The 23,067-nt window shown below is 40.2% G+C and overlaps 1 protein-coding gene across 7 annotated transcripts in view; it reads left to right on the forward strand.

Moving 5' to 3' along the window:
- CDKAL1 (CDK5 regulatory subunit associated protein 1 like 1) overlaps nt 1-23,067 on the forward strand; it is a 435,672-nt gene that overhangs the window by 127,768 nt on the left and 284,837 nt on the right. For all 7 annotated transcript variants that reach the window (XM_064161063.1, XM_064161059.1, XM_064161062.1 and 4 more), the window contains 2 exons: nt 7,760-7,856; nt 19,815-19,863. In XM_064161063.1, the coding sequence (XP_064017133.1) occupies nt 7,760-7,856; nt 19,815-19,863 (146 nt within the window). The remainder of the gene's footprint in view (nt 1-7,759; nt 7,857-19,814; nt 19,864-23,067) is intronic.

The raw sequence follows: 23,067 nt of genomic DNA on the forward strand, positions 1-23,067 counted from the left end.
GCTTTTCTGAAATAGTAGAAAGAATGTCAAAATGTTTGTGTTTGGAAGAGGGGAAGTAATGGTAGAAGATAAAGAACAGAAGATAAAGATAAAAGTTTGAAACTACTACTTCTGAAAACTGTTGTCACAGTCATTTCCTTAGATCCTTGCTGAAGAAAGGCTAGCATGAAACTGGAGATGTTCAAAGGCAGTGACATATTTTTAGAAGCCTGCTAGAACCTGTCATGTGCATACTGAAGGATGTAAAGCTCTGAAGATATGCAGAAACTAGTAATTTTAAATTTGTTTGGTTTTTTTTTAAAGGTAATTCCAGTGTTTGCCACTTGCAGCACTTCACTGGCAGTATGGCTACCAGCAGCCTCTGCTTTGCAAGGCTGAGTTGTTGGAACATCAAAACACCTGATACTCTGGGCCTCAAAGAAGTTGAGAGTTAAAATTACTTGTGCTGTCAGCAGAGAGCTGAAGATCAGAAGGAAAAAGAGGAGGGCAGAAAAGGCAGCAAGTGCTGATGATGGCCAAAGTTTTGCAGTGTTGGCTAGTATATGCTTGGAGCTGCGTGTAAATAGTTTAAAGCCATAGTAATAGAAAAATAGTTAATAATTTCTACTTTCATCAGTCCCAGAAATAGATAAACCAAACAAAATATTATTAATAGAAAACATTATCTTAGATAATATCTCTGTGACACTTAAACTTGCTGGTATTGCCAGAGCAATCCTTGTGCTGAGCTCAATTGTAAATCTGCACTGAGCACAAATGAAGATGTAATCTAATTTAGTGTGTTTGTTTAGGGGCATAGAATCATAGAATCAACCATGTTGGAACAGACCTCCAAGATCATTCATAGTCCAACCTAGCACCCAGCCCTATCCAGTCAACTAGACCATGGCACTAAGTGCCTCATCCACCTCTTTTCTTGAACACCTCATCTTGATAAATGTTTGGTATTTAATATTTCTTTCAACAGAGTTTGAAGAATGAGGTGAGCTTCCCCCCCTGCCATTTTTTGCTGAAGCATGCTAAAGGTTTTGAATAGAAAATCAGTAATAAAAGACCTACTGCAGGAAGACAACCTTATCTAAGACAGTAGTTAGACATTTGCCTAATTGTGTTCCTAAGTAATTTAACTTCAGTGAGTAAGTAAGAATCTAAAGAGCTGCGAGTACTTTATGTGCGCTTTCAGTAGTAAAGCATGGCTTCACAAGGGGCAAGTCCTGCATGACCAGCCTGGTGAAGATTTAGGATTTGTTCCTTCATCACATTCTTCCTGAATACATCTTGCTGTGATTTTTTTTTCAATTTGGTATCATCTTTTTACTGTTTCTAGTTAGGAACAACCTCTTCAGCATGAGAGTAGTGGAACGCTGGAATGAGTTGCCCAGGGAGGTGGTTGAGGCTGCATCCCTGGGGATATTCAAGGTGAGGCTCAACAAGGCTCTGGGCAACCTGATCTAGTTGAGGATGCCCCTGCTGACTGCAGAAGGGGTTGGACTAGATGGTGGTTGAAGGTTCCTTCCATCCCAAACCATTCTATGATTCTAAAAGCCTTTGCAGGAGGAAAATACTACCAGCCACCACTAAAATCTTGTATTTGTTTGAGTAAGGACTGCCCAAGAGTAACTGTTGCATCTTTAATTGCTGCCTATAAAGTTACATTTACAGGAAATTGGGGTAAAACTCAGGCACAGACCTGACTGGGTCTACAATTTAAAACTGGATGGTCTTTTGCAGGCAAACCTTTAGTCACTTCACTTGTGTGCCAAGTAGCTGGATGAAAACAAGTTTTCATTGAAACTAAGATATTTGATCTAATGCAATAAGCTGTGTTGGGAAAATTCCCTGTAGTTTGGAAGCAGCTGCTAATCCATCCTTTTTGAGTGCGATGAATGCAGGCGTCTGCTATAAAAGCCTGGATGGATCTGCTACACTTGTGAAAAGCAGAAGTTTGAGTAGTGCATTCAAATGCATTTGTTCTGAGAGTGGGAAAGGTACAGGAAGTATAACAGATGTTCTCACAGATGCTGTGAATATCCAAATGTAGGGAAACCACGCTTTTGCTTTCTCAGGTATGTCCTCTCCAGAAATGGGGGGAATAATTTGAAACATAGCATGTGAGCGTTCTCAGAGCTGACTTCTCACCTCTTTGGGAAAGATTTATCAGAGGAAAAAAAAGGTAATGTTTTTATTTACGTATTTTTGCTTGGAGCACATCTTTACAACCTCAGTTTGAGGTCTGGTGGAGCAAACATTTGTATCTTTGAAGTATTTTCAGAAAAGATGTGATTGCTTTTGTCAGGAGTGCAGCATGTGACTTTTTTCCCCCCTTTTACATGTTACCTGTTGGATTGTGCCAAAGAAGGCAGGTTCAGAGGGTACAGGGTGGTAATTAGAGGTTTCATGAGACTTGAGTCACCGTCCCTGGAGGTGTTCAAGAAAAGACTGGATGAGGCACTTAGTGCCATGGTCTGGTTGATTGGATAGGGCTGGGGGATAGGTTGGACTGGATGATCTTGGAGGTCTCTTCCAACCTCATTGATTCTATGATTGTAGGTGAAACAATTCCCAAATCCTTCTCTCTTTTTCCATTTCCTTCCCAAGAACTTTCTCTCTTGTAGTGCTGCTAATAACAGAATTAAACAACAACAAACAAAAGCAAACAAACAAACAGAACCCTCAAACAACAAAAACTTGACTCACTAGGTTTCTCCTATATTAGTGAGTTGACTGGGGCCCTGGAAGGGTCCAGAGCTTGAAGCAGGGGATGATGATGCCAGATGACCAGAAATGAGAAAGAGGAGAGGTTTGGAGCTGGAGAAAGGTAGAAGTAATAGCAGACAGGGAGGATGGGAAGCAAGCCTCTGGGTGGTGATAAGACATTAGATTGGCTCAAAGCCTGTAAAGCCACAGTTTGGAGTTAGCATATTTAATTTTTCAAATGGCAAATAGCCGTGTGATTTTTATGGATTTCCAGGAATGTATTCCAGATGCTACACAGGCACCGTCTCTGCACTCCAGGGATGCTGTGCTGTCTTTAAAACTTGTGGCTTCCCACTGATTAATTCAGCAGATGAGACACTTGGAAGATCTTTCACATGTTTGAATCTTTACCTAAATGGCATTTCTTTTTCCCTAGAGACATCACATAATTTCTATAGCCTGGGAAGGAGCATCCTCCTGATTTTGCTTTTTATAACCCTTGGCAATCTGATCTCAGCATATACACAGCTCGTACTGTATTCAGCTGAAACTGCCTTAGCAGAACTTTTTCATGTGTGCTAACATTTCTTTGGCCCTTTCTAGATACAAATTCCTTACTGAATTATGGCTTCACAACTTTCTAAAATATCTGATGGGGGTGTTGTGGATTTTGTGAGAGAAGGCCATGAGAATGGCATGAGTAGACTACATTGGTCCGCTGCACAGATTGATTTTAACTGTGCACATCTTAATGTGGAAGTAGTGCCTTTGTGCTGGTGCTGCAGTGGGGAGGGGAATACTGGGTGTGCTAGAATTAGCCTCTCCCCAGCCTCGTCGCCCTTCTCTGGACACGCTCAAGCATCTCAATGTCCCTCCTAAACTGGGGGGGCCCAGAACTGAACACAGTACTCAAGGTATGGTCTAACCAGTGCAGAGTACAGGGGCAGAATGACCTCCCTGCTCCTGCTGGCCACACTGTTCCTGATGCAGGCCAGGATGCCACTGGCTCTTTGGGCCACCTGGGCACACTGCTGGCTCATGTTCAGATATTCAGTGTGAGGCTCGACAAGGCTCTGGGCAGCCTGATCTAGTTGAGAAAGCCCCTGCTGACTGCAGAGGGGTTTGTGCTTGGTAACCTTTGGAGATCCCTTGCAACCCAAACCATTCTCCGATTCTAACATTCTCAAATTTGCTTTGTAAAAATGAGAATCATGAAATGTATTTCATTATGCCTGAGAGCACAGTTGCAATGGTTGTCTCTGTGTGATGGAGTTGCAATAGAGATCCTTCATGAGTCTTCTACTGAATGCAATACTTCTTTGCATGCCTTTGCTGTTCCAGATGTCTTTTTTTTTTTTGTTCCTCCCCCCATTATTTAGGAAGTAGCTTGAATAATTCCTTTCTTTAAAAAAAGAATTGCTTCAATTAGATTTCCATTCAGATCTTGCAAGTTGTTTTTACAAAAAGCATGCATTTCTAGGAGGTGTTTCTTGAGCCAATTAAATTGAAAGTTCAAGGTAAGGTTCTTGTAATTGAAAAATATAAAGGAAGTCTGAAAGGGAAGATGTATTTATTCATGCCACCTACTAGATTCCATGAGGTATCATTCTCATTCCTATTCATCATTTTGAAGGATAAAGGCTTTTTTAATAGAGTTGCTGTACTAACTAGATTTCTGAGGAATAATTTTTGTAGGCTTATGTTAATACAAGGAGAGCTCATTAAACAATGTTAAAAAGAGATGACAATATAGTACTGGAGTGCATATTTGAAGAATTGGTTTCTTGAAAATGAGGCAGAAATGTTCATAATTTCCTTACAAAGGTTGTTCATTCCTGGTGGGTTTTGTGGACTGTAGAGTATCTTATGGATATCTTGAAAATACTTTATGATTGAAAATTTAATTCTGACATTTCCACTTAATTGCATTTTAAAGTTGAAAAAAAAATCCTGCTGTACAAAATTCTCTATTCTGTAGAGACCTGCATAACTTTAAAAAAGTTAAATGAAAGCAATGCTTATTATGAAGAATATTCAGTTTAACTTTCCCCCCCTAGCTCCAGTTAAAGTCCCAGAAGATATGGCAAAATGTTAAAGCTGTGAAATAACATTAAAATGCCATTCAGTGTGTCAAGGGAAGCTTTGTTTATTTTTTTTTGCTTCTCTGCTAAAAAGACTCAAATAAAAGCTTTTCCTTCAGTAGTGCTCACAGGTTTTCAAGTAGATGGGAGATGGCTGATGCTAGCAGCAGATGATACCAGATGCAGAGCTGCCCAGGGATGTGTGCTTTGTTTGCCAGAGATAGGTCTTACTGTCTTGCCTCGAGGCATGAGGTTGAATCTGTTAGACTATACAGACAGCGATTTTTATCTTGTGAGTTAGTGGAGTGTCACATGGTGCTGTGTGACATTTTTAGGTAATGCACGAAGTGGGATTTTTTTGTTCATTTTATATTTTTAACTTGTAGAAGTAGGTGACTTTTATTGAAGTTTGCCAAACCCTTTAAATAGGTAGCATTGAAAGAAAAGAAGGGTTGTAGATTTTGGAGATGTGTTATTAGATTCCCTGCCCAAGAAATGGACTAAATTAATTCTTTATCCACAGAAATATTATCAAGGAAGAGGTGAAAGGATTTGCATTTATATTATACTCTTGAGCATGCAAGTAGAGGAGCAGTGAGGCTCTGTATGATGGATGTCTGAAGATTTCCTGAAAGCCCTACTAAACTGAAATTGAACACTTCATAGAGATTTCCTACATTTGTGTTAGATATGCGGTACTAGGCATAGAATCATAGAATCAACCAGGTTGGAAGAGACCTCCAAGATCATCCAGGCCAACCTAGCTACCAGCTCTAGCCAGTCAATTGGACCATGGCACTAAGTGCCTCATCCAGTCTTTTCTTGAGCACCTCCAGGGACGGTACTCCACCACCTCCCTGGGCAGTTCCAATGGCAAATCACACATTTCCCTGTTATTTCATACCTGTCTCTGTATGGGATATTTAATTTATCCCTTAAAAATACCTCACTGTAGTGCAGCAGCCCACACTTGGTGAGATGCCTGTGATCTCATTTCATATTACAATTTGTGTGTTCTTAGGAAGTTTCGTCAGAGCTCTAGTTTGTAAATCAGTTTGTCCATATTATGAGCACAAAGTGAAAATTGTGAGTGGTGGAACTGTGTGTGACACCAGTCTGGGTTTTGAGGTTGTTTTTTCATTTCCTTTTAAAAATGTATATTTGCTGGAGATCTCCAGATGCTGAGTGTAACATCCTTGTGCTCCTTGAACTTCCCTCTCTCTAATGCATTCAGCTTGGAGGCAGCTCAAGCAAGCTGAAGAATATAAAATTGTCTAAGTAGTTGTTTATTTTGGATGAGATACTTTTTTTTAAATGGAAAATGTTATGACATGTCTTATCCTGTTCCAACATAACAGTAAACACTTCATGAATCCATATATTGCTGGAAAAAATACAGATTTACAAGGTTCCAGTTTGACAGAAGTCTGCCAGGGGGTTGCAATACAGTCTGCAACTGTGAAAGATAGTTCCTAGTGCAACTCATAACTTGTTAGAAGTCTGCTGAAATTATTCAGTGCTTCTCTTCTTTACTGTTTTGCACATTGTAATGCAGTAGTCATCTAGGCTTAATGTGTTAATGACTGATCTTCCAAGTTTAATGAACAGAAGCAGGCTTTGCATTGGACTGTTTTGTATGCAGCCAATAGTTCTGTTCAGGCCTTTCTGCAGTTTCAAGACTCAGTGATGGCTCAGTATTCACTGTTGAACTGAAAATGAGTCAAGAGTACTGCTAACAAAGTGAACAATGTTAACCATTTATCTTAGTGTTTTAGTTTCCTACTTGGTGCAAAGGTAGCATCAAAGCTAAGGAAAGATCTAAGTTACTGTTTCTCTGTCAAAGGCAAGCAGTTAAAGCTTGAAAATGCTCAATATGAATTTAAGTGAGCATTTACCTGAACATCCTGGCCTGCATCAGGAACAGTGTGGCCAGTAGGACAAGGGAGGTTATTCTTCCCCTGTACTCAACACTGGTCAGGCCACACCTTGAGTGCTGTGCCCAGTTCTGGGCCCCCCAATTCAAGAGAGATGTTGAGGAGCTGGAAGGTGTCCAGAGAAGGGCGACAAAACTGGTGAGGGGCCTGGAACGCAAACCCTATGAGGAGAGGCTGAGGGAGCTGGGGGTGTTTAGCCTGGAGAAGAGGAGGCTCAGGGGTGACCTCATTGCTGTCTACAACTACCTGAATGGAGGTTGTAGCCAGGTGGGGGTTGGTCTCTTCTCCCAGACAACCAGCAACAGAACAAGGGGGACACAGTCTCAAGTTATGCCGGGAGAAGTATAGGCTGGATGTTAGGAGGAAGTTCTTCACAGAGAGAGTGATTGGCATTGGAATGGGCTGCCCAGGGAGGTGGTGGAGTCACCATCCCTGGAAGTGTTGAAGCAAAGACTGGCTGAGGCACTTAGTGCCATGGTCTAGTTGAGTGGCTAGGGCTGGGGGATAGGTTGGACTTGATGGTCTTGGGGGTCCCTTCCAACCTGGTTGATTCTATGATTTTGAAGTAAATGCACGTTTTACAGTAAACATCAGAAAACTGAGGTAAGTGGACATTTCTGACTGGCACTACATAAATTCTGTGTTTAGAGCCAGCACTTGCTGATTGCTGTCCGCTGCATTGCACTTCATATCTCTGTCTTATATTCTTGTCCAGATTCTCTGCTATCATTGTGGCAAATGAAGATTGATTTAACTCGATCAGGGCTTCCAGGGTTATGCTTTTGCCTATGATACACAGTAGTAATAGTCTCTGTAGATACTGTCCAAAATGAGCCACATGTGCTATAGCTTGGTAGCTTCATGTGGGGTTCTTCTGGTGTGTTGATTTCATTGGTTTCCTGAAGCTCAAACTTGTACAGGTTGCTTCTGATTTGGGAATGTTTTCTTAGTGCTTGCTTTCCTGTGTCATGTGCAATATGGCTACTTTAAAGTTGAAAATGATCAGCTTTGTAAATATTAACATGAAGTATTTCTGTCTCTTTTTAGGAAAGCCCAAGAAGGGAATAAGAAAGTGGTTGTAGCAGGCTGTGTGCCACAGGCCCAGCCTCGTCAGGACTACCTGAAAGGCTTGAGTATCATAGGGGTATGTATCTTTATCAATTAGAAATTAGAAGTTCTCATACATGTTTTCTATAGGTCAGTGTCAATCCATAGATGCAGTTGCCTTTCTTTTGTTAAAAACGGTTGAGAAGCTCCATGTCCTGTGCCATGTCTCATTCCATCCATGTTCTGTCTGTCCATTCACCCCCTATTTGTCTTCCTGTATTATGCAGCACTTGAGCCTTCTTTCACCCAGGGTGATTTCGCTTAACTGTGGCATGAGGGGAGAAGGAAGGGGATAGCGTTGGTGGAACTGAATTCCAGTTCCCTTTTATAGTCTGAAAATATCTACAGGATGATGAATATATCCATTACCATACTGTTTAAAGTAGCACAGTTTACTTGCTTTAAGACAAAGAAACGCACCCTTGTTACAGTCAGTGGAAGAAGTGTGTGGCAACCATAGGGCTAACACTCTAGTTTCACTTGAAATCTTAAAGAAGGAATAGTATTGGATGCAGAAGACAACAATAAGATAAATCTATATAATTTTGTTCATTTGCTGGACTAGTACCATAATCTGCTGTGTAAAATCTTCCTCCTGAATTGCTGCTCCTTAACTCCTACACACTGTCTGATTTCTGCACTAACCTTGGCTGAGTAATAACAGTTGCAGCCTTCTTGGTTTTTCTCTCTGGGGGGGATAAGTAAAAGGTGGCTGTTAACCCCTTCTGGGCTTCATCCAGGGGATCTGAGGAATAATTCAGGGGGATTCCTGTGAGGATCCTTGTGTTATTTCTCATTTGTAAATAATTGGAAATATATTTGTGTGCATATGCATTGTATTACATGCTTGTAAACTGTAGTTTGCTGTAAATATATAGCTTCCTTTGTTTCAAAGCCATCTGAGCTGGTCTTGTAAATTTACTTCAACCCACCGTAAAGTGTAAAAAAATAGACCATATAAATTACCTGGACAGAGCTGAGGGTTTGCTGATTTTGATGGTTCTGTTGTGGGTTTTTTTTTCACCTCACATTATTAATCAGGATGGTAAATAACTGTTTATTTTGTTTAAATTTGAAGCAGTCTGAGGAGTTAAATCCATTTTTGAACTGTTGAACAGTTACTAAACTTTGCCTTGAAAAGGCTGACAGAGAGCTTTTGACTTCAGTTAGTCAAAAGGCTCAGGGGGACCTCGTTGCTGTCTACAACTACCTGAAGGGAGGTTGTAGCCAGGTGGGGGTTGGTCTCTTCTCCCAGACAACCAGCAACAGAACAAGGGGACAGAGTCTCAAGTTGTGCTGGGGGAAGTATAGGCTGGATGTTAGGAGGAAGTTCTTCACAGAGAGAGTGATTGGCATTGGAATGGGCTGCCCAGGGAGGGGTGGAGCCACTGTTCCTGGAGGTGTTCAAGAAAAGCTTGGATGAGGCACTTAGTGCCATGGTCTAGTTGACTGGCTAGGGCTGGGTGCTAGGTTGGACTGGATGATGTTGGGGGTCTCTTCCAACCTGTTTGATTCTTTGATTCTAAATTGCCTTTAGTATCCTTTGGGATGAAGTGTTTCTGTATAAATGAATCACCTTTGTGAAGTGGTCATGAACATCCAGCAGTTAAAGCATAAGCTAAAAAAACCTTTAGATTAGAAGTGCATGAATTTGTATTGTAAAAGGCATGTTGGAGATGAGGCATCATCGTTGGATTCAGTGTGAGAATCAACTGTCCTGTGTTATGCTGAGTCAGAGCAGATGACTATGCAGCATGGTTTCCACTTGAAAAATGTGAAGTGTTTCCACTCCAGTGTTAGGAATTTAGCTTGAAACTGGGATTTATACAAATAACAACAAAAATGTAATTTTCATTGCTTCGTGCAAGGTACTATTCAGAGTAATTTAGAAGTAAGATTCCCATCTTCCCACCCCTAGCTCTGGATGGGTATCCTGCATTGGTCAGGCCTTGGAACGGGTTACCCAATGAGGTGTTAAAAAAAAGTGTAGATGTGGGTTTAGTGGCCATGGTGGCATTGGGTTGATGGTTAGATTGATGATCTTGGAGGTCTTTTCCAACAGTTGTATGATTCTGTGATGCTTTGTTTGGAATTGGGAAGAAGATGGATTTGTTGGGATTCTTTATAAAGATGGACTGTGTGCTGTGTGAATTTTAATTATTACTTGCGCTCAAAATGTTTTATCTCCCACTTTTCTCCCCAGCTGCGTTCTCAACCACCTTAATGCCTATAAATTAGCTCAGTGCCCAGAAATATGATATCTGGAGGCTGCAAAATACCACAATACTCTGCATAGAGGACATTGCATTTCCATTACACTCCACAGTCTTACTTTACACAAATCTATGTGCAAGTACTGTGATGCTCTGTCACCTCCAAGACTTCAACTAGTTAACTGCAAGTTGCTCTGTGCTGCAGAATAGGGTAATCAAAAAATAAGTGGTGAATAGATTTCCATTTTGACTAAGAGGCTTCATGGTTATGTGATCTGTAATTGGTCATCATTATATTCGTTATGACATTTACACATATGAAGACAGAAGGGAATAAAATTAGTCACTGTCTTTTGTCCAAGGCTGTAATTTGATGTTTTGGTGAATTTAACTTGAGAAACTTGGAGAGTCTTAAAGTTTAACTTTTTCTTTTTTCTTTCTTTCTTTCTTCCTCCCCCCATTTTAAAAAACACCTTCTAAGCTACAATGTAATTTCTGAAAATCAGCTTCCTCATCTTCAGTTTGTTTAATGAAAAATAATCGTAGGTTTGTATTTATTACAGAATGGTTTCTGTTAAGAGCTAAATTAGGCTCTTAATGCAGTGTTCCCAAGTAGTTTTGAACTGACTGTGACACTACTGTAATGTAATATTTGCAATATGTAAATATGTGATAGTTACTGTGCAGTACAATTCACTATGCTTTTAAGTAATAGGTGCTTTAGCTCAGAAGCTGTTAGCAGAAGCAAAGCTAGGAGCGATACTGTCTGTGTTTTCAGTTTGCACATTTAATACTTTCTTCTCATTTCACAAAAGGTACAGGTGAGGGGATGACTGTATTGAAAGGATGTGAGTTATCTTACTCTTGAAAAATATTTTTGAAAGGCCCTTTTTTATGGAACTGAGAAATAGAAAATGTTCTGTTGGCAGCAAGATACCGATTCAGCTTTAAACTTTTAAGCATTAAGAGTACGGCTGTGGAAATCTTGCCTTAGCGCCAGGCAAGGCTGAGAGATGGAGTTGATTTACTGTTGGTTATGCAAGCTCTGCTACTTACTTTTTTCTTTTTATTAAAAAGAACAACGTTGTTTAAGCATGTAGTTATTTACCAGTGGTTATAACTCTCTTGGGATGGCTTTCTGGAGACAAAGTGTGTCAGAGGGCTCTTCTACTTATCTTCTTGTGACGGAGGAAGAAGTTGCGATGTAACTAGCAGAGAAAACTCTAGCAAAGACAGGGTTTGTTTTGATCTGCACTTAAGAAACATGGGACTGAAATGCCACTCTCTTCTCATTATTACTTCTCTTGGGCAGAAGAGAAGGAAGGGCAGGTTTATATCCCAGTTACCATTTGTGACTTTGGTGCTTTTTTGTGGTTTCTTTCAGTCATTGCAGCATCTAAAAATCATGTGGGTTGGGGGTTGTTGCCATAGGCTGTGTATAAGGCAAACTTACATAACATGGCAAAGAAAAGGAGCTGTTTTCTGCAAGGGGGAAGCTTCAGGTAGTAATAAACCTGCCAAATGTTAGAAGTACATAAAACACATAATGATGCATTACATAGGCTCACAACCATTTACACTCAGGTGGTTTCCAAAGCTTGTTAATTTATGTTTGGTCTATCCACTTCAAACTCAAGTGTGCATATGATATTGCAAAGAGAAGTCAGTTCTTGTAGTTAGGAGCTGTCCTTCACATTTCCTTTCTAAGTTCCAACAAACAAGCAAACAAACCAAACAAAACATCTAAACAAGATTTGTTTGTGCTGATTGCTTTGAAGGGATGATAGGGTAATGATTTAGTAGATGAGTTATGTTCCAGGGACTCAAGGGTAGATGTAGGTAGTTATTTCCTCACTTCCTGAGCTGTATAGAAGGGCACAGAAAAATTGTTCCCAGCAGTAAACACTTTAAAAATTAATATGCCTTAGTTCTCCATTTATACAAAACTTTCAGTGAGCAAAGCTTTAACAGTGCCATCATGAAAGAAGATCAGCATAACCTTACCAAGATGCCAAATGCCTGTACATCCATGCTCTACATGAGGATGCTGTACTATGTACTGTTTCTGCTGTTGAGTTCATACAGGTTTCAGTGATGTTTGCAATAATGATAATCCCCTACTGAGCAGAGCCTTAAGGTCAGACTGCATTAAAGACTGCAAGCCTCTCTGCTGCCCTCAAACTGGAGCCTTGCATAAATGGAAATACCCAATGTGTGTTTCATAAAAGACAAATTTGATGGAATTTTATTTTGAATTATTTGAATTAGCAGAATTTCTTGGACAGTGTTCTGAAAGCCTGGAAACAAGTGCACACTGTAACTTGCAGCCAAGAATGATTTCATGCAAAATTCAAGCTCAGTTAGTTCCTCTCAGCTAAGTTGACTTTGGCTTTTGAATTGCCACACTGATATTGAGGTATGACGCTTGAACCTGGAAAGTTAGGAAAGAATTGCAGTTAAGCACCTGCTTTCCGCAAGACAATTGGATGTGCAAATAGAAGCTGTTCATTACCACAGTGGTTGCATACTGTCCTATGAATCAAAAGGTGTAGGAATTAATTCAGATCAGAGTGACACTTCAGCTGCATAAATGTTTAGTGAGGAAAAATCACTTTACATGCTTTTCTGGGATAGTCTCCTTCCCTTCAATGTTTGCATAACCTTCTCACAACACCTTCCTAAACCAGAAACATTGCCCTTTGCTGTGGTCAGTGTTGTCAGGAAAGGTTTTAACCACAGATGTTATCCCTCTGAAGCCAAAGTGGCTAGTCACGTGCCTTTTGAAGTTATGCATTAAAGCCTGGGTTTATACTGCCTAAGTGCTGTAATTTGAGAGACTATTTTGTTCAGCTCCCTTTACGGTCAATGAAGATAATTATCTATAAGATAATTTAGATCTTAAGAAGATCTGAAGTGACTTTTGAAGCCCTGTATTCCCATTTACTGGCTTTAGAGAGGGGATAGGCTGAGTAGGCTTTTAACATCCAACACGTGACAGAGCTGCCTAAACAAGCTGAGATGAAACCAAAGGGTTGAAGCGGAGTGTTAAAATCTATAAGATTATGAATAGCAGGCTGTAATACTGAAGATTATTTTACTTTTATAGTAATGGATTTGTTTGTCTGTATGGATGAAAACCAGAGATGTGGAGGGTTTCACCTAGATGAGAAAAAAAAAGAGATGGGTTTTGCCTCAAGTAGTTCTTTCATATATATGTATGCTTGCTCCCAGGGTGCTCATAAGCAGCTGAGTGCTGATGATGTTTACCTCAGCAGTTGTCTTGTGTGCAAGCAAGCTGCTGCCTTTTTCTATATTGTAGGTACTGTGTCCTCAGTTTCTCTCAGCCATTGCTGAAGTGGTTTGTGGGTTTTGTTTGTTGGGGGTTTTTAAATTTTATTTTATTTTATTTTGCAAAGTGTTCTTCAATTTACATTTCCAGTCTTCTGTATTTCTGGTCTTTGTCCCTTCTTCACTGGCTTCAAGATTTCCTTTGCAATAGCCACTTTCTGACACTTGATGTGCTTATGCATGCCTTGTATTACTGCTATTTTTTAATCTGGAAGACTCAGTCACTGTGCCAAGGGAAGGACAGTGGAAAAGCAGTCTGTGTCCTCCAGAAGATACTGAACGTTGGTGTGTAGCTTCTTGTCACAACCACCCTTGTCATGGTTTAAGGCCAGCTGTCAGCTAAACACCATGCATTCACTGGCTTACTCTTTCTTCCCCACACAGAGGGATAGGAAAGAGAATCAGAAGAAAAAAAGTAAAACCTCACGAGAACTGAGATAAGGAGAGTTTAACTGAACAACATAAGGAGAGAAGAAACAATCATATGAATGATACTAACAAGAGAATATATAGAGGGATGCACAATGCAATTGCTTACCACCTCACACTTGATCTGTTCTTGGGCTACAATCCCTCCTTCCCCCAGCCAGATTCTCCAGTTACTGAGCATGACACCACATCCCCTAGGCTAGTTCATGTCAGCTGTGCTGTCTCTCTTCTCAGCTTCATGTAAAAACTGACTCTATCGTAGCTGAATCCAGGACAACCCTTGGTCTTGTCATGGCTGCAGCCACAGAGGAAGCACACAAAGGCTTTTCTCTCAGAAAAGAGCATTAAGTCACTGGATACCTTTTCAAAACAAGAGCTGATTGCCTTTTTCGAGTTTAGGGCATTCTATCCAGCTTTGATGATAAGAGACATCTAAAGATCATATTTGCTGTTTTGTACTGATCATAGCACGTCAGAAGTAGATTGGTCTGAATATCTTTACTCACAAAATGCTTCTGTTAGTGGATGCATTAAACTGAAAGTACATTTCACTGTAAATATTTTATGAGTGCTTTTCCTCCCAGATGACAAAGTAGGTGATGCTGAAGGCACAAAGCTGATAGTTTAACAAGAAGCTTTGGTTGGGACATGGTTGAGGCATCATGGAAAGTACCTAACTGTGAATAGGACCCAGAACAAAACGATGTGTCTCATGTGTTCTTTTGCTGTTTTTGACTTACACAAGGTAACAGCACTATGTAACTTCTGAACCAAAGAAGAGCTAAAAGTGCATCATAGTGTTGGGTAATTACAATGCTAAAATATACACTCTTAAGGTAAAAATGAGCATATTAACTAGGGAACCTCCCTAAAACATTTTAATTGCTAGACAGCATACATATGCATGTTGTAGGATGGATAGGGAAGTACTTCGGACCTGGCAGCGTTGGGGACTCTGGCTGTTGTTAAATGCCTGGCACTCCATCCTGCAGAACAGCAATAATGGCAAATAGCTCAGCTCAGTCTACAACTACCTGAAAGGGCATTGTAGCCAGGTGGGGGGTGGCCTCTTCTCCCAGGTAACCAGCAATAGAACAAGGGGACACAGTCTCAAGTTGTGCCAGGGTAGGTATAGGCTGGATATTGGGAAGAAGTTCTTCCCAGAGAGAGTGATTTCCCATTGGAATGGGCTGCCCAGGGAGGTGGTGGAGGCACCGTCCCTGGGGGTCTTCAAGAAAAGACTGAATGAGGCACTTAGTGCCATGGTCTGGTTAATTGGATAGGGCAGGGTGATAGGTTGGACTGGATGATCTTGGAGGTCTCTTCCAACCTGGTTGATTCTATGATTCTATGATTCTCAGTGTGTGAACTGGCTTTTTTGCACACTCGTTAGAGAACCCTTGTTAGGGATGACACAGGGTCTTTGCCAGAGGCCTTGATTCTTTCCTGAAGAGAAAAGAGAACATGAGGTAGTTTCTCTTACTTTTCATGATAGGTTTGTGGATGCCTTTTTCTAGATTGCGGAGTACAAAATCTCAGAGTAAATCTGCAGCCTCCCACTCAACTGCCTGTTAAAGAGTGTTCAGAGTTTGTAGTAGCTCTTTTAGAGGTTACATTTGTTCCAGAGTCCTTCCCCTGCAAAAGAGTTTTAGAATGTTAATACTGATTCTGAGACAGCTTGGATCGTGGCTAAGAGCTTGGAAGAATTTGCATGACCATTGCTAACATGCATGCCTGTCTGCACTCGCAGATCACCTGGTGTGAGACTGCAGACATAACACATTACAATTCTGTCTTTGGGCTGTTTACACCTAGTAGTCATCTGTTGAGTGTGATTGTGACAGTACAAAGAGAAGTGGGGGACTTTATTTGACAGATGGACCATGTGTGCCTTTCTATACTCCTCTTGCTAATTATGGTACTTACTTAGAGAGCTCGGGATTTCTCTTGGTCAGTGGAGTGCTAGGAGATCCTGAAAGGTGCATGGTTTGAAATGTGGCTGGCTTGCAATTGTATGTTTAGGAGCAACCTGCAGCTTAGCCTCAGCATGAATTGCCTCATGTGTCTCTTGTGTATATAAGGCCTGGAATATGTGATAGCCTAGCTGTGATGCCACCAGGAAGGCTCAACAATCTTTCCTGGGCTTTGTTTCAACTCAGACTTCATGCTTTGATGCAACTGTCTTTTTCCTTGATTTTTTACCATCTGGTCTCCTGCTTTGGCTACTCCTTCATTCCATGGGCCTTGATTGTGCTCCTGCCCTATATCTCTATCAGCCCTGATTTGTTGTAATTGGTTTGTTTTGTTGTTTTTTTGTCTGTAGTTCTGCTCAGCTGCCTGCTGCAGTTGCCATTAGCTTTTGTTCTAACAGGAATTATTTGTAATGGACAAAAAGTCCACCATGCCTATGCTCATACCAGAAAAAGATTTCACAAGGTCTGGGGAGCCAAGTGCCATGCAGCAAGGTACCTGCTGTCATTCCTGAAGTTTTGGTTTATTGAAACTCATTACACAGAAATGTTGAGGAATGGTCGCTTTCCCTTCAGACACCACTAAGCATTGTTAAGTCTTGGTATTTCATGGGCTTTGCCATGCCTGTTGGAGGCATTATTATCCCTGCTCAAGACGTTTTATCAAAGCCTATGATATACTCCAAAGTAGAATTATCCATAAGGTATGTGTGATGTGGGGAAATGAAATCCTGCAGGCCTTCATATACCCAAGGAGGTGTCTTTGTCATGACTTTGATTTTTTCTACAGCTCCTATCTCGCTTTAAAAACCAAAAATCCTCTAAACCCTTCCTTTTTCTCACTCCAGATTCACTCAAGTTTTACTAAAATACTTTCATATTCATGAATGCAGATTGGAAGCATTCCATATTTTCTTCTTGAGCACTTAGGGCTTTAGCCAAGCAATTTCCAATAATTTCCACTGAAAAATACTTAATGTGTGAAACAACATAAAAGGCAGAATTAACATCCATTTCTAGTCACAGATCTCATTATCTTTCAGACTTATGATTTTACTTACATGAACCATCTTCTTGACAGACATATTCAGAATAATTTAATTTATCTAATAAAATGAAAATAGGTTATACTGCTTGATTGATTTTTTTAATTCCCCCCCCCCCCCCCCCGCCTTCCTATCTTTATTTAACAAGGGCTTTAGAGCTTTGCAGACATCCCCCCAGATTTACAATACAGACAGTGATCACAGAATAATAGATAGATGTGGTTGGAAAAGACCTCAAAGATCATCCAGTCTAACCCTCAACCCAGCACTGAAGGACTGACACTAAACCATGTCCCTAAGTGCCAGGTCCACGTGGTGCTTGAACATGCCGAGGGACAGCAACTCCACCATTGTCCTGGGCAGACCATTCCAATGTTTGAGGACCCTTTCATTGAAGAAATATTTCCTGATTTCCAGCTAAATCTCCCCTGGCACAGCTTATAACAATTTCTTCTAGTCCTGTCTCATGTCATCAAGAAGAGGCTATCCATCCTCCTTGCTCCAACCTCCCTTCAGATAGTTGCAGAGAGCGATGAGGTCTTCTTTCAGCCTGCTCTTCTCCAGGCTGAACAACTGCAGCTCCCTCAGACACTCCTCATAGGCCAGGTGCTCCAGACCCTTCCCCAGCCTCATTGCCCTTCTCTGGACGTGCTCCAGCACCTCAATATCCTTCATAATAGGTGGTTCAGGTTATGAACCAAACCAGGTTTCTCTTGGTTTAAAATGATTATGAACTTAAACAGTTCAGTGTTGAGGTATGTACCAATTATATTTTAGGCAGTGTATTTGACACAGATTGTTTTCCCTGTCCATAATTCTTGTAAATGTGTATACTTCTGTTTTCCATTTGCATTTTTTAATTTGATTTAAAAAAAAAAAATCATTCTGGATGTTAAATATCTCAGGTCATGACCTTTTAACTTGTCTATGTAGCCCTTATATACACACTCGTGTATACATACATACATATATATACACATATATACATTTGTGACCTTCCAGTATCTGAAGGAGACTTACAAAAAAACTGGGGAGGGACTTTTTAGGATATCAGGTAGTGACTGGACTAGAGGGAAGGGAGCAAAGCTGGAGGTGGGGAGATTCAGACTGGATGTGAGAAGGAAGTTCTTCAGAATGAGAGTGATGAGAGCCTGGATTGGATTGCCCAGGGAGGTGGTTGTGACCCCATCCCTGGAAGTGTTTTAAGGCCAGGCTGGATGAGGCTGTGGCCAGCCTGTTCTAGGGTAGGGTGTCCCTGCCCATGGCATGGGGGTTGGAACTGGCTGATCCTTGTGGTCCCTTCCAATCCTGACTGATTCTGTTATTCTATGATTCTCTCTCTGTATGTGTATGTATGTAAATACATATGCTTACTGCAACTGCTTGTGTGCTTTCTTTACAAATCGATTGCTAAGTATTGGCACATGCCTATGATATGAATGTTTGGAATAGCATTTAAATGCCTATATTTTAGTGAGGTTATTAAAATGCCGCTATTAGTGACACTTTAAGTGATGTAATTTCTAGAATTCATAACTAATACACTCTATTCAGCAATCTGAAGTGGCAAGATACTTGGGTTTGAATTTCAGAAGTTTGTTGCATTTTGGAGTTTTTAATTTTTTTAAAATAGTTTTACATGGACTCGATCCAACACCCAGAGAAGGGAAGGGACAGACTCCCACTGATGTGTGCTGGGATCTCTACATCAGACAGCAAGTACAGATAATTCTTTTTGTTGTTTGGTTTTTTTTTTTCCCCCACTGCTGTGGGAAATTAATACGAAAGAGAGATGATTGTGCAGACATGTTTACAGGAAATGACAAACTCAGTGGTTTAAGGGCTCACAGACTTAATGGCTTTGATGCAAGGAATCCAAGTTCCAGGCTCCTTGTTGCAGACCAGGTTTTGCTCTTGAAGCCTCTGCAGCTTGTGCTTATCTGATTGTTCTAGAAGCAGCATGCAAAAGAAATCCAAGAAAAAGACTGTAGAAATGATAATAAATCTAGTTTGTATAATGTACAGACTAGAGAAGCAGTGTTTTAGGAGGGATGGCTGGGGAAAATGCTAAACTAGTTTCAGTGTGCAAACCAGGCTTTCCTGTATTGCATATAAACATATGTGCACATACACTGTAGGCATTACACAGGACAGGCTGTTTGGTTGAAAGTTGTAGGAAGAATTTCAACTTTGAGAATTGCTGAGTGTTTAGTGTTGCAGTATTTAATGTTGATTGTGTCTACTTAATAGACCCAAATCTCTATAGTACCTTGCCCATTAATTTTAAATAAAGAACAGCAGATCCATTGGGAAGTAATTGTACTCTTTCTCACATTATAGGGGAATTGTGGCAGGTGTAACTCTACAACATACATTTATTGTCTTCTCTGTGTCATGGGCATTAAATACTCTTCTGCCTTGTGAAAATCATCAAGACTTTTCCTTTCATTTCCAAATGCTGCCCACACTGAGTCTGAGAGTATGTCTTATTTCCTTAAGTTTGATAAGAGTATTTTCAAATTCTTCCTGTATTTCAGTGTTTTTTTCTCTGCAATACTTATTTAATTTTCTCTGCAGTAGTTGTCCCTCACAATATTCTCAGCTTCTTGTAGCATTCTCTGTCACCTGCTCTTTTGGTGTTAAGACTTAGAGGTTGTTTGAGCTTTGTGGTGCTGACTGCCTGGTTGACCACCTTCTTTCACACACCATGGATATCAGTTGAGACTCTTTCCTAGCGTCCCTCTTTCTGCCAGCCTTACAGGAAGTTGCTGTTTTCGAGGACAAAACTTGGTTTAAGTTAGGTGGTGAGTTTTAAAATCACTTTGTGGCAGATGAACCAAGATGCTCTGTTAAAAAAACCTGGCTAATACCATGTTCCCAAACTCTTTACTCCCTCTTGATGCAGAAACCTGCACTGTTGAAAGAAGAGTTTATATAAAGTTTGTCCAGTTGTTGGCTACTTAGATATTGACCTTCTGACTTTTTTTAGGTTCAGCAGATAGACCGTGTAGTAGAAGTTGTGGAGGAAACTATAAAAGGTAAGCATCACACTTGAAATAATTGAAACTAGTCTGAAAGCTGTAAATCGTAGCTAGCAGAAGTGCTGCTGTCATATTCTTGATGAACCTAATGCTTGCTTTCTCCTGTAGTGAAATGTGTGGGCAGTGCTGTACTTGGCCCTGTGTGCTTTGTCTGAGTGGTGATTTTTGACATCTCTTTTGGCAGGAGCTACGTGGCCTTGTGGATTCATAGGTTCACAATTCCAGGGGAGACTTAAATTGTTTTAAATTGCATCCGTGTAGTGTAGGTGTGTGTGGAGTATTGTGCTACCTTAATTCAGCACTACATCTCTGTTTTCTTATGTTTAGTCCCCTCGTGTTTTCTTCATTTCAGCTATTTTGGCTTGCTTCCCTGAGCTCTCCTCAGCAGGACAGATAAATTATCTTCTGCTTTAATGTTCTTTTGTAACTGTGCTCCTTATTCTCTCCGTGTTCAGGAGTGTACACTTAGTACTTTGAGCAAAGGGGGAGAAAAGGCAGTGTTGTTTCTGCAGCCTGACTAGTAAACATTTGCTTTAAAATAAATATATTTGTCTGGGTCTTTCTGGGTTACCTAAGTTTGTCTCCATTACTTATCAGGCCATAAAAATTACTGTTCCATGAAGCTTTAAATTACAAGGTTTAGTTTAATTGCCTGTACTTTCAATATAAACAAGTGTCTAGTCCACAAGAGGTTGCCTGTAACTTGAATGTTGAAGTATGATGTTTTTGAAGTACAGCACAATAATGTAGAAATGGGACAACATTTTGAAACAAAAAAAGGTTCTGTCCAGAAGTGGTGTAGGGTGGTGCAATGCTGATAGAGTTTGTGGTTTGAAGGCCTTAGGGTTTTGTGTTGTTTTGAATGCTTTATATAAATGAAACCTGTACCTTTACATACTCCCAACCAAAACTTCTCCCAGTTTGTCTTTACCTTATAGGTTCTATTTTTTGGAGGTACAACCTACTGAACCATACAAAGAAGAAGTATATTAATCACATAAATACTTATTATTAAATAACCCACCCTTTTTTTTCCCAGAATCATAATAGTGTTTATGACAATATGTTGGAATTGGGAATGCTTCATTACAACAGCACAGTATTTCAGATCCTTATCTGAGTTTTATTTATTCTTAAGGCAGTAAGATGATAATCTGGGTCAGCATGCCCTCCTTTTATAAAAATGGGCTTTGTAATATTTGTGCTGACTCTAGACATCACTGCCTTTTTGATAGCTTAGTTATTCATGTTATTGTGACTGAACATTACATCACTAGAGAGAAGACAGACAAGTTAGTAGCAGTTGTTAAAATCATGCTTCTGACTGAGTTGGTTTTAATATTACATTATACATGTTGATATAACTTGGGAAAATAATATCCACAGACATAAACATCTAAACTTGAAGAAGTTGACTTTTGGGAAAGATTTTGGGTTTTAGCTTACTAGAAGTGATTTGAATAAAAAGGAGTAAGTGGGCTGCTGAATCCCCTATACGGTGCCAGGCTTTCTGAAGAGCTGAAGAAACACAGGATTTCAGATTTTTTATTGGGAAATAAATAACTAAAATGGCTCCTTGGTGCAAGACATGGATGTACTGGAGAAAGCTCAATGAAGGGCTGTGAAGATGGTTAAGAGAGAGAAACTGAGACTGGAGCATCTCCTTATAGGGGAGCCTGAGAGAGCTGGGACTGTTAGGAACTGTGAAGACAAGGCTCAAGGGGGAATCTAATCCACATACATAAATACTTGATAGAAGGGTGCAAAGAGTGCACCCTGTTCTAATGGTGCATGGTGACAGGGCTAGAGGCAGCAGGCACAAAGTGAAACACAGGAGATTGTCTCTGAACATCAGGAAAAGCATTTTAACTGTGAAGATTGACTGAGCACTGGCACAGGTTAACCAGAGATGTGGTGGAATCTCCATCCTTGGATTTATTTGAAAGCTGAATGTGGTTCTGGGCAACTGGCTCTAGGTGGCTCTGATTGAGCAGAGAGGTTGGACCCAATGACCTCCAGAGGTCCCTTTCGACTGTATGTCTTCTGTGAAAATAGAATTTCAATTGGAAAGAGAATTGACAGATTGGCAGGGGTCATAGCATACAGTCATGGCTTGCTTTTGCAAAAGCAAACTGTAAAACCGAGGGGTTGTATTTCTGATTATATTACTTTCATTTGAATTTGTTTAAAGATAACACATTGATTTATGTAGTTGAGAATCCATCTTCTAATGGAGAAGAATTTGAAGCTCTCCTTCACTGTAGTTTATGGAAGAAATTAACTATGAGCTTCATTACCCAGGTGAAGTAAAACGGTAAGAAGACTGTTAGTTAAAATAATGTTATCCTGTAAAATACATACATGATAGAAACTTAAATTCATGTGTGTAAACCCAAAGAAAATGTAACCCTCTGTCTTTGTAAGTCTACATCACAAATGGCTACAGGAGGCAGAGGTGGTGTGGGCCAGGGGATTAAATACAAATCTGAATTCAGAGCCAGCCTAGTAGTAAATCTGAAATTGGATATCTGTCAGTTGTATGACACAACTTTCTTCTTTTGTTTATAAAGGAAAGCAAAGAGGTTGCATGGGTGGCAAACTCTTGTAGTGTGGATATGTATATACAGAAAGTCTAAAAAATTTAAATCTATTTAAGTTTTAAAAGGTATTTTGATGGATGTTTAAATTGGCAAATTTAAACTTGTGTCATCCCTCCATAGGGCAGCTGTCTCTGTAGATTGATTGGCACAGCCAGGATGTCTGGATTTTCTGTCCAGATTCCAAGATGGTTATAATAGTGGGCTGGTTTATATCTAAAAATATAATTTTCCCTGAATTCCCCCTTCTTAAGGGGTACAGTAGAATTTCTTTGTATGCTTTTATTTTGTAGTGCATAGTTTTTAAAAAGAGGAAAAAGAATTTGCCTCCTCCCTATTTTTTTTTCTGTCCCTAATGTTCACCTTTCTAGTTTTCCAAGAAATTGGCTTTCAGAAAAGACTGGATGAGGCACTTAGTGCCATGGTCTAGTTGACTGGATAGGGCTGAGTGATAGGTTGGACTGGATGATCTTGGAGGTCTCTTCCAACCTGGTTGATTCTATGATTCTGTGATTTAGTTGAAAGCTTAATGTACTACATTACTTTCTTAGAATCATTTAGGACTCTTGTTTGAAATTAAAGAGGTTTCTTATAGCTTTGTTTC

Source organism: Pogoniulus pusillus, chromosome 21, assembly GCF_015220805.1.
Source record: "Pogoniulus pusillus isolate bPogPus1 chromosome 21, bPogPus1.pri, whole genome shotgun sequence".
Classification (NCBI taxonomy): Eukaryota; Metazoa; Chordata; class Aves; order Piciformes; family Lybiidae; genus Pogoniulus; species Pogoniulus pusillus.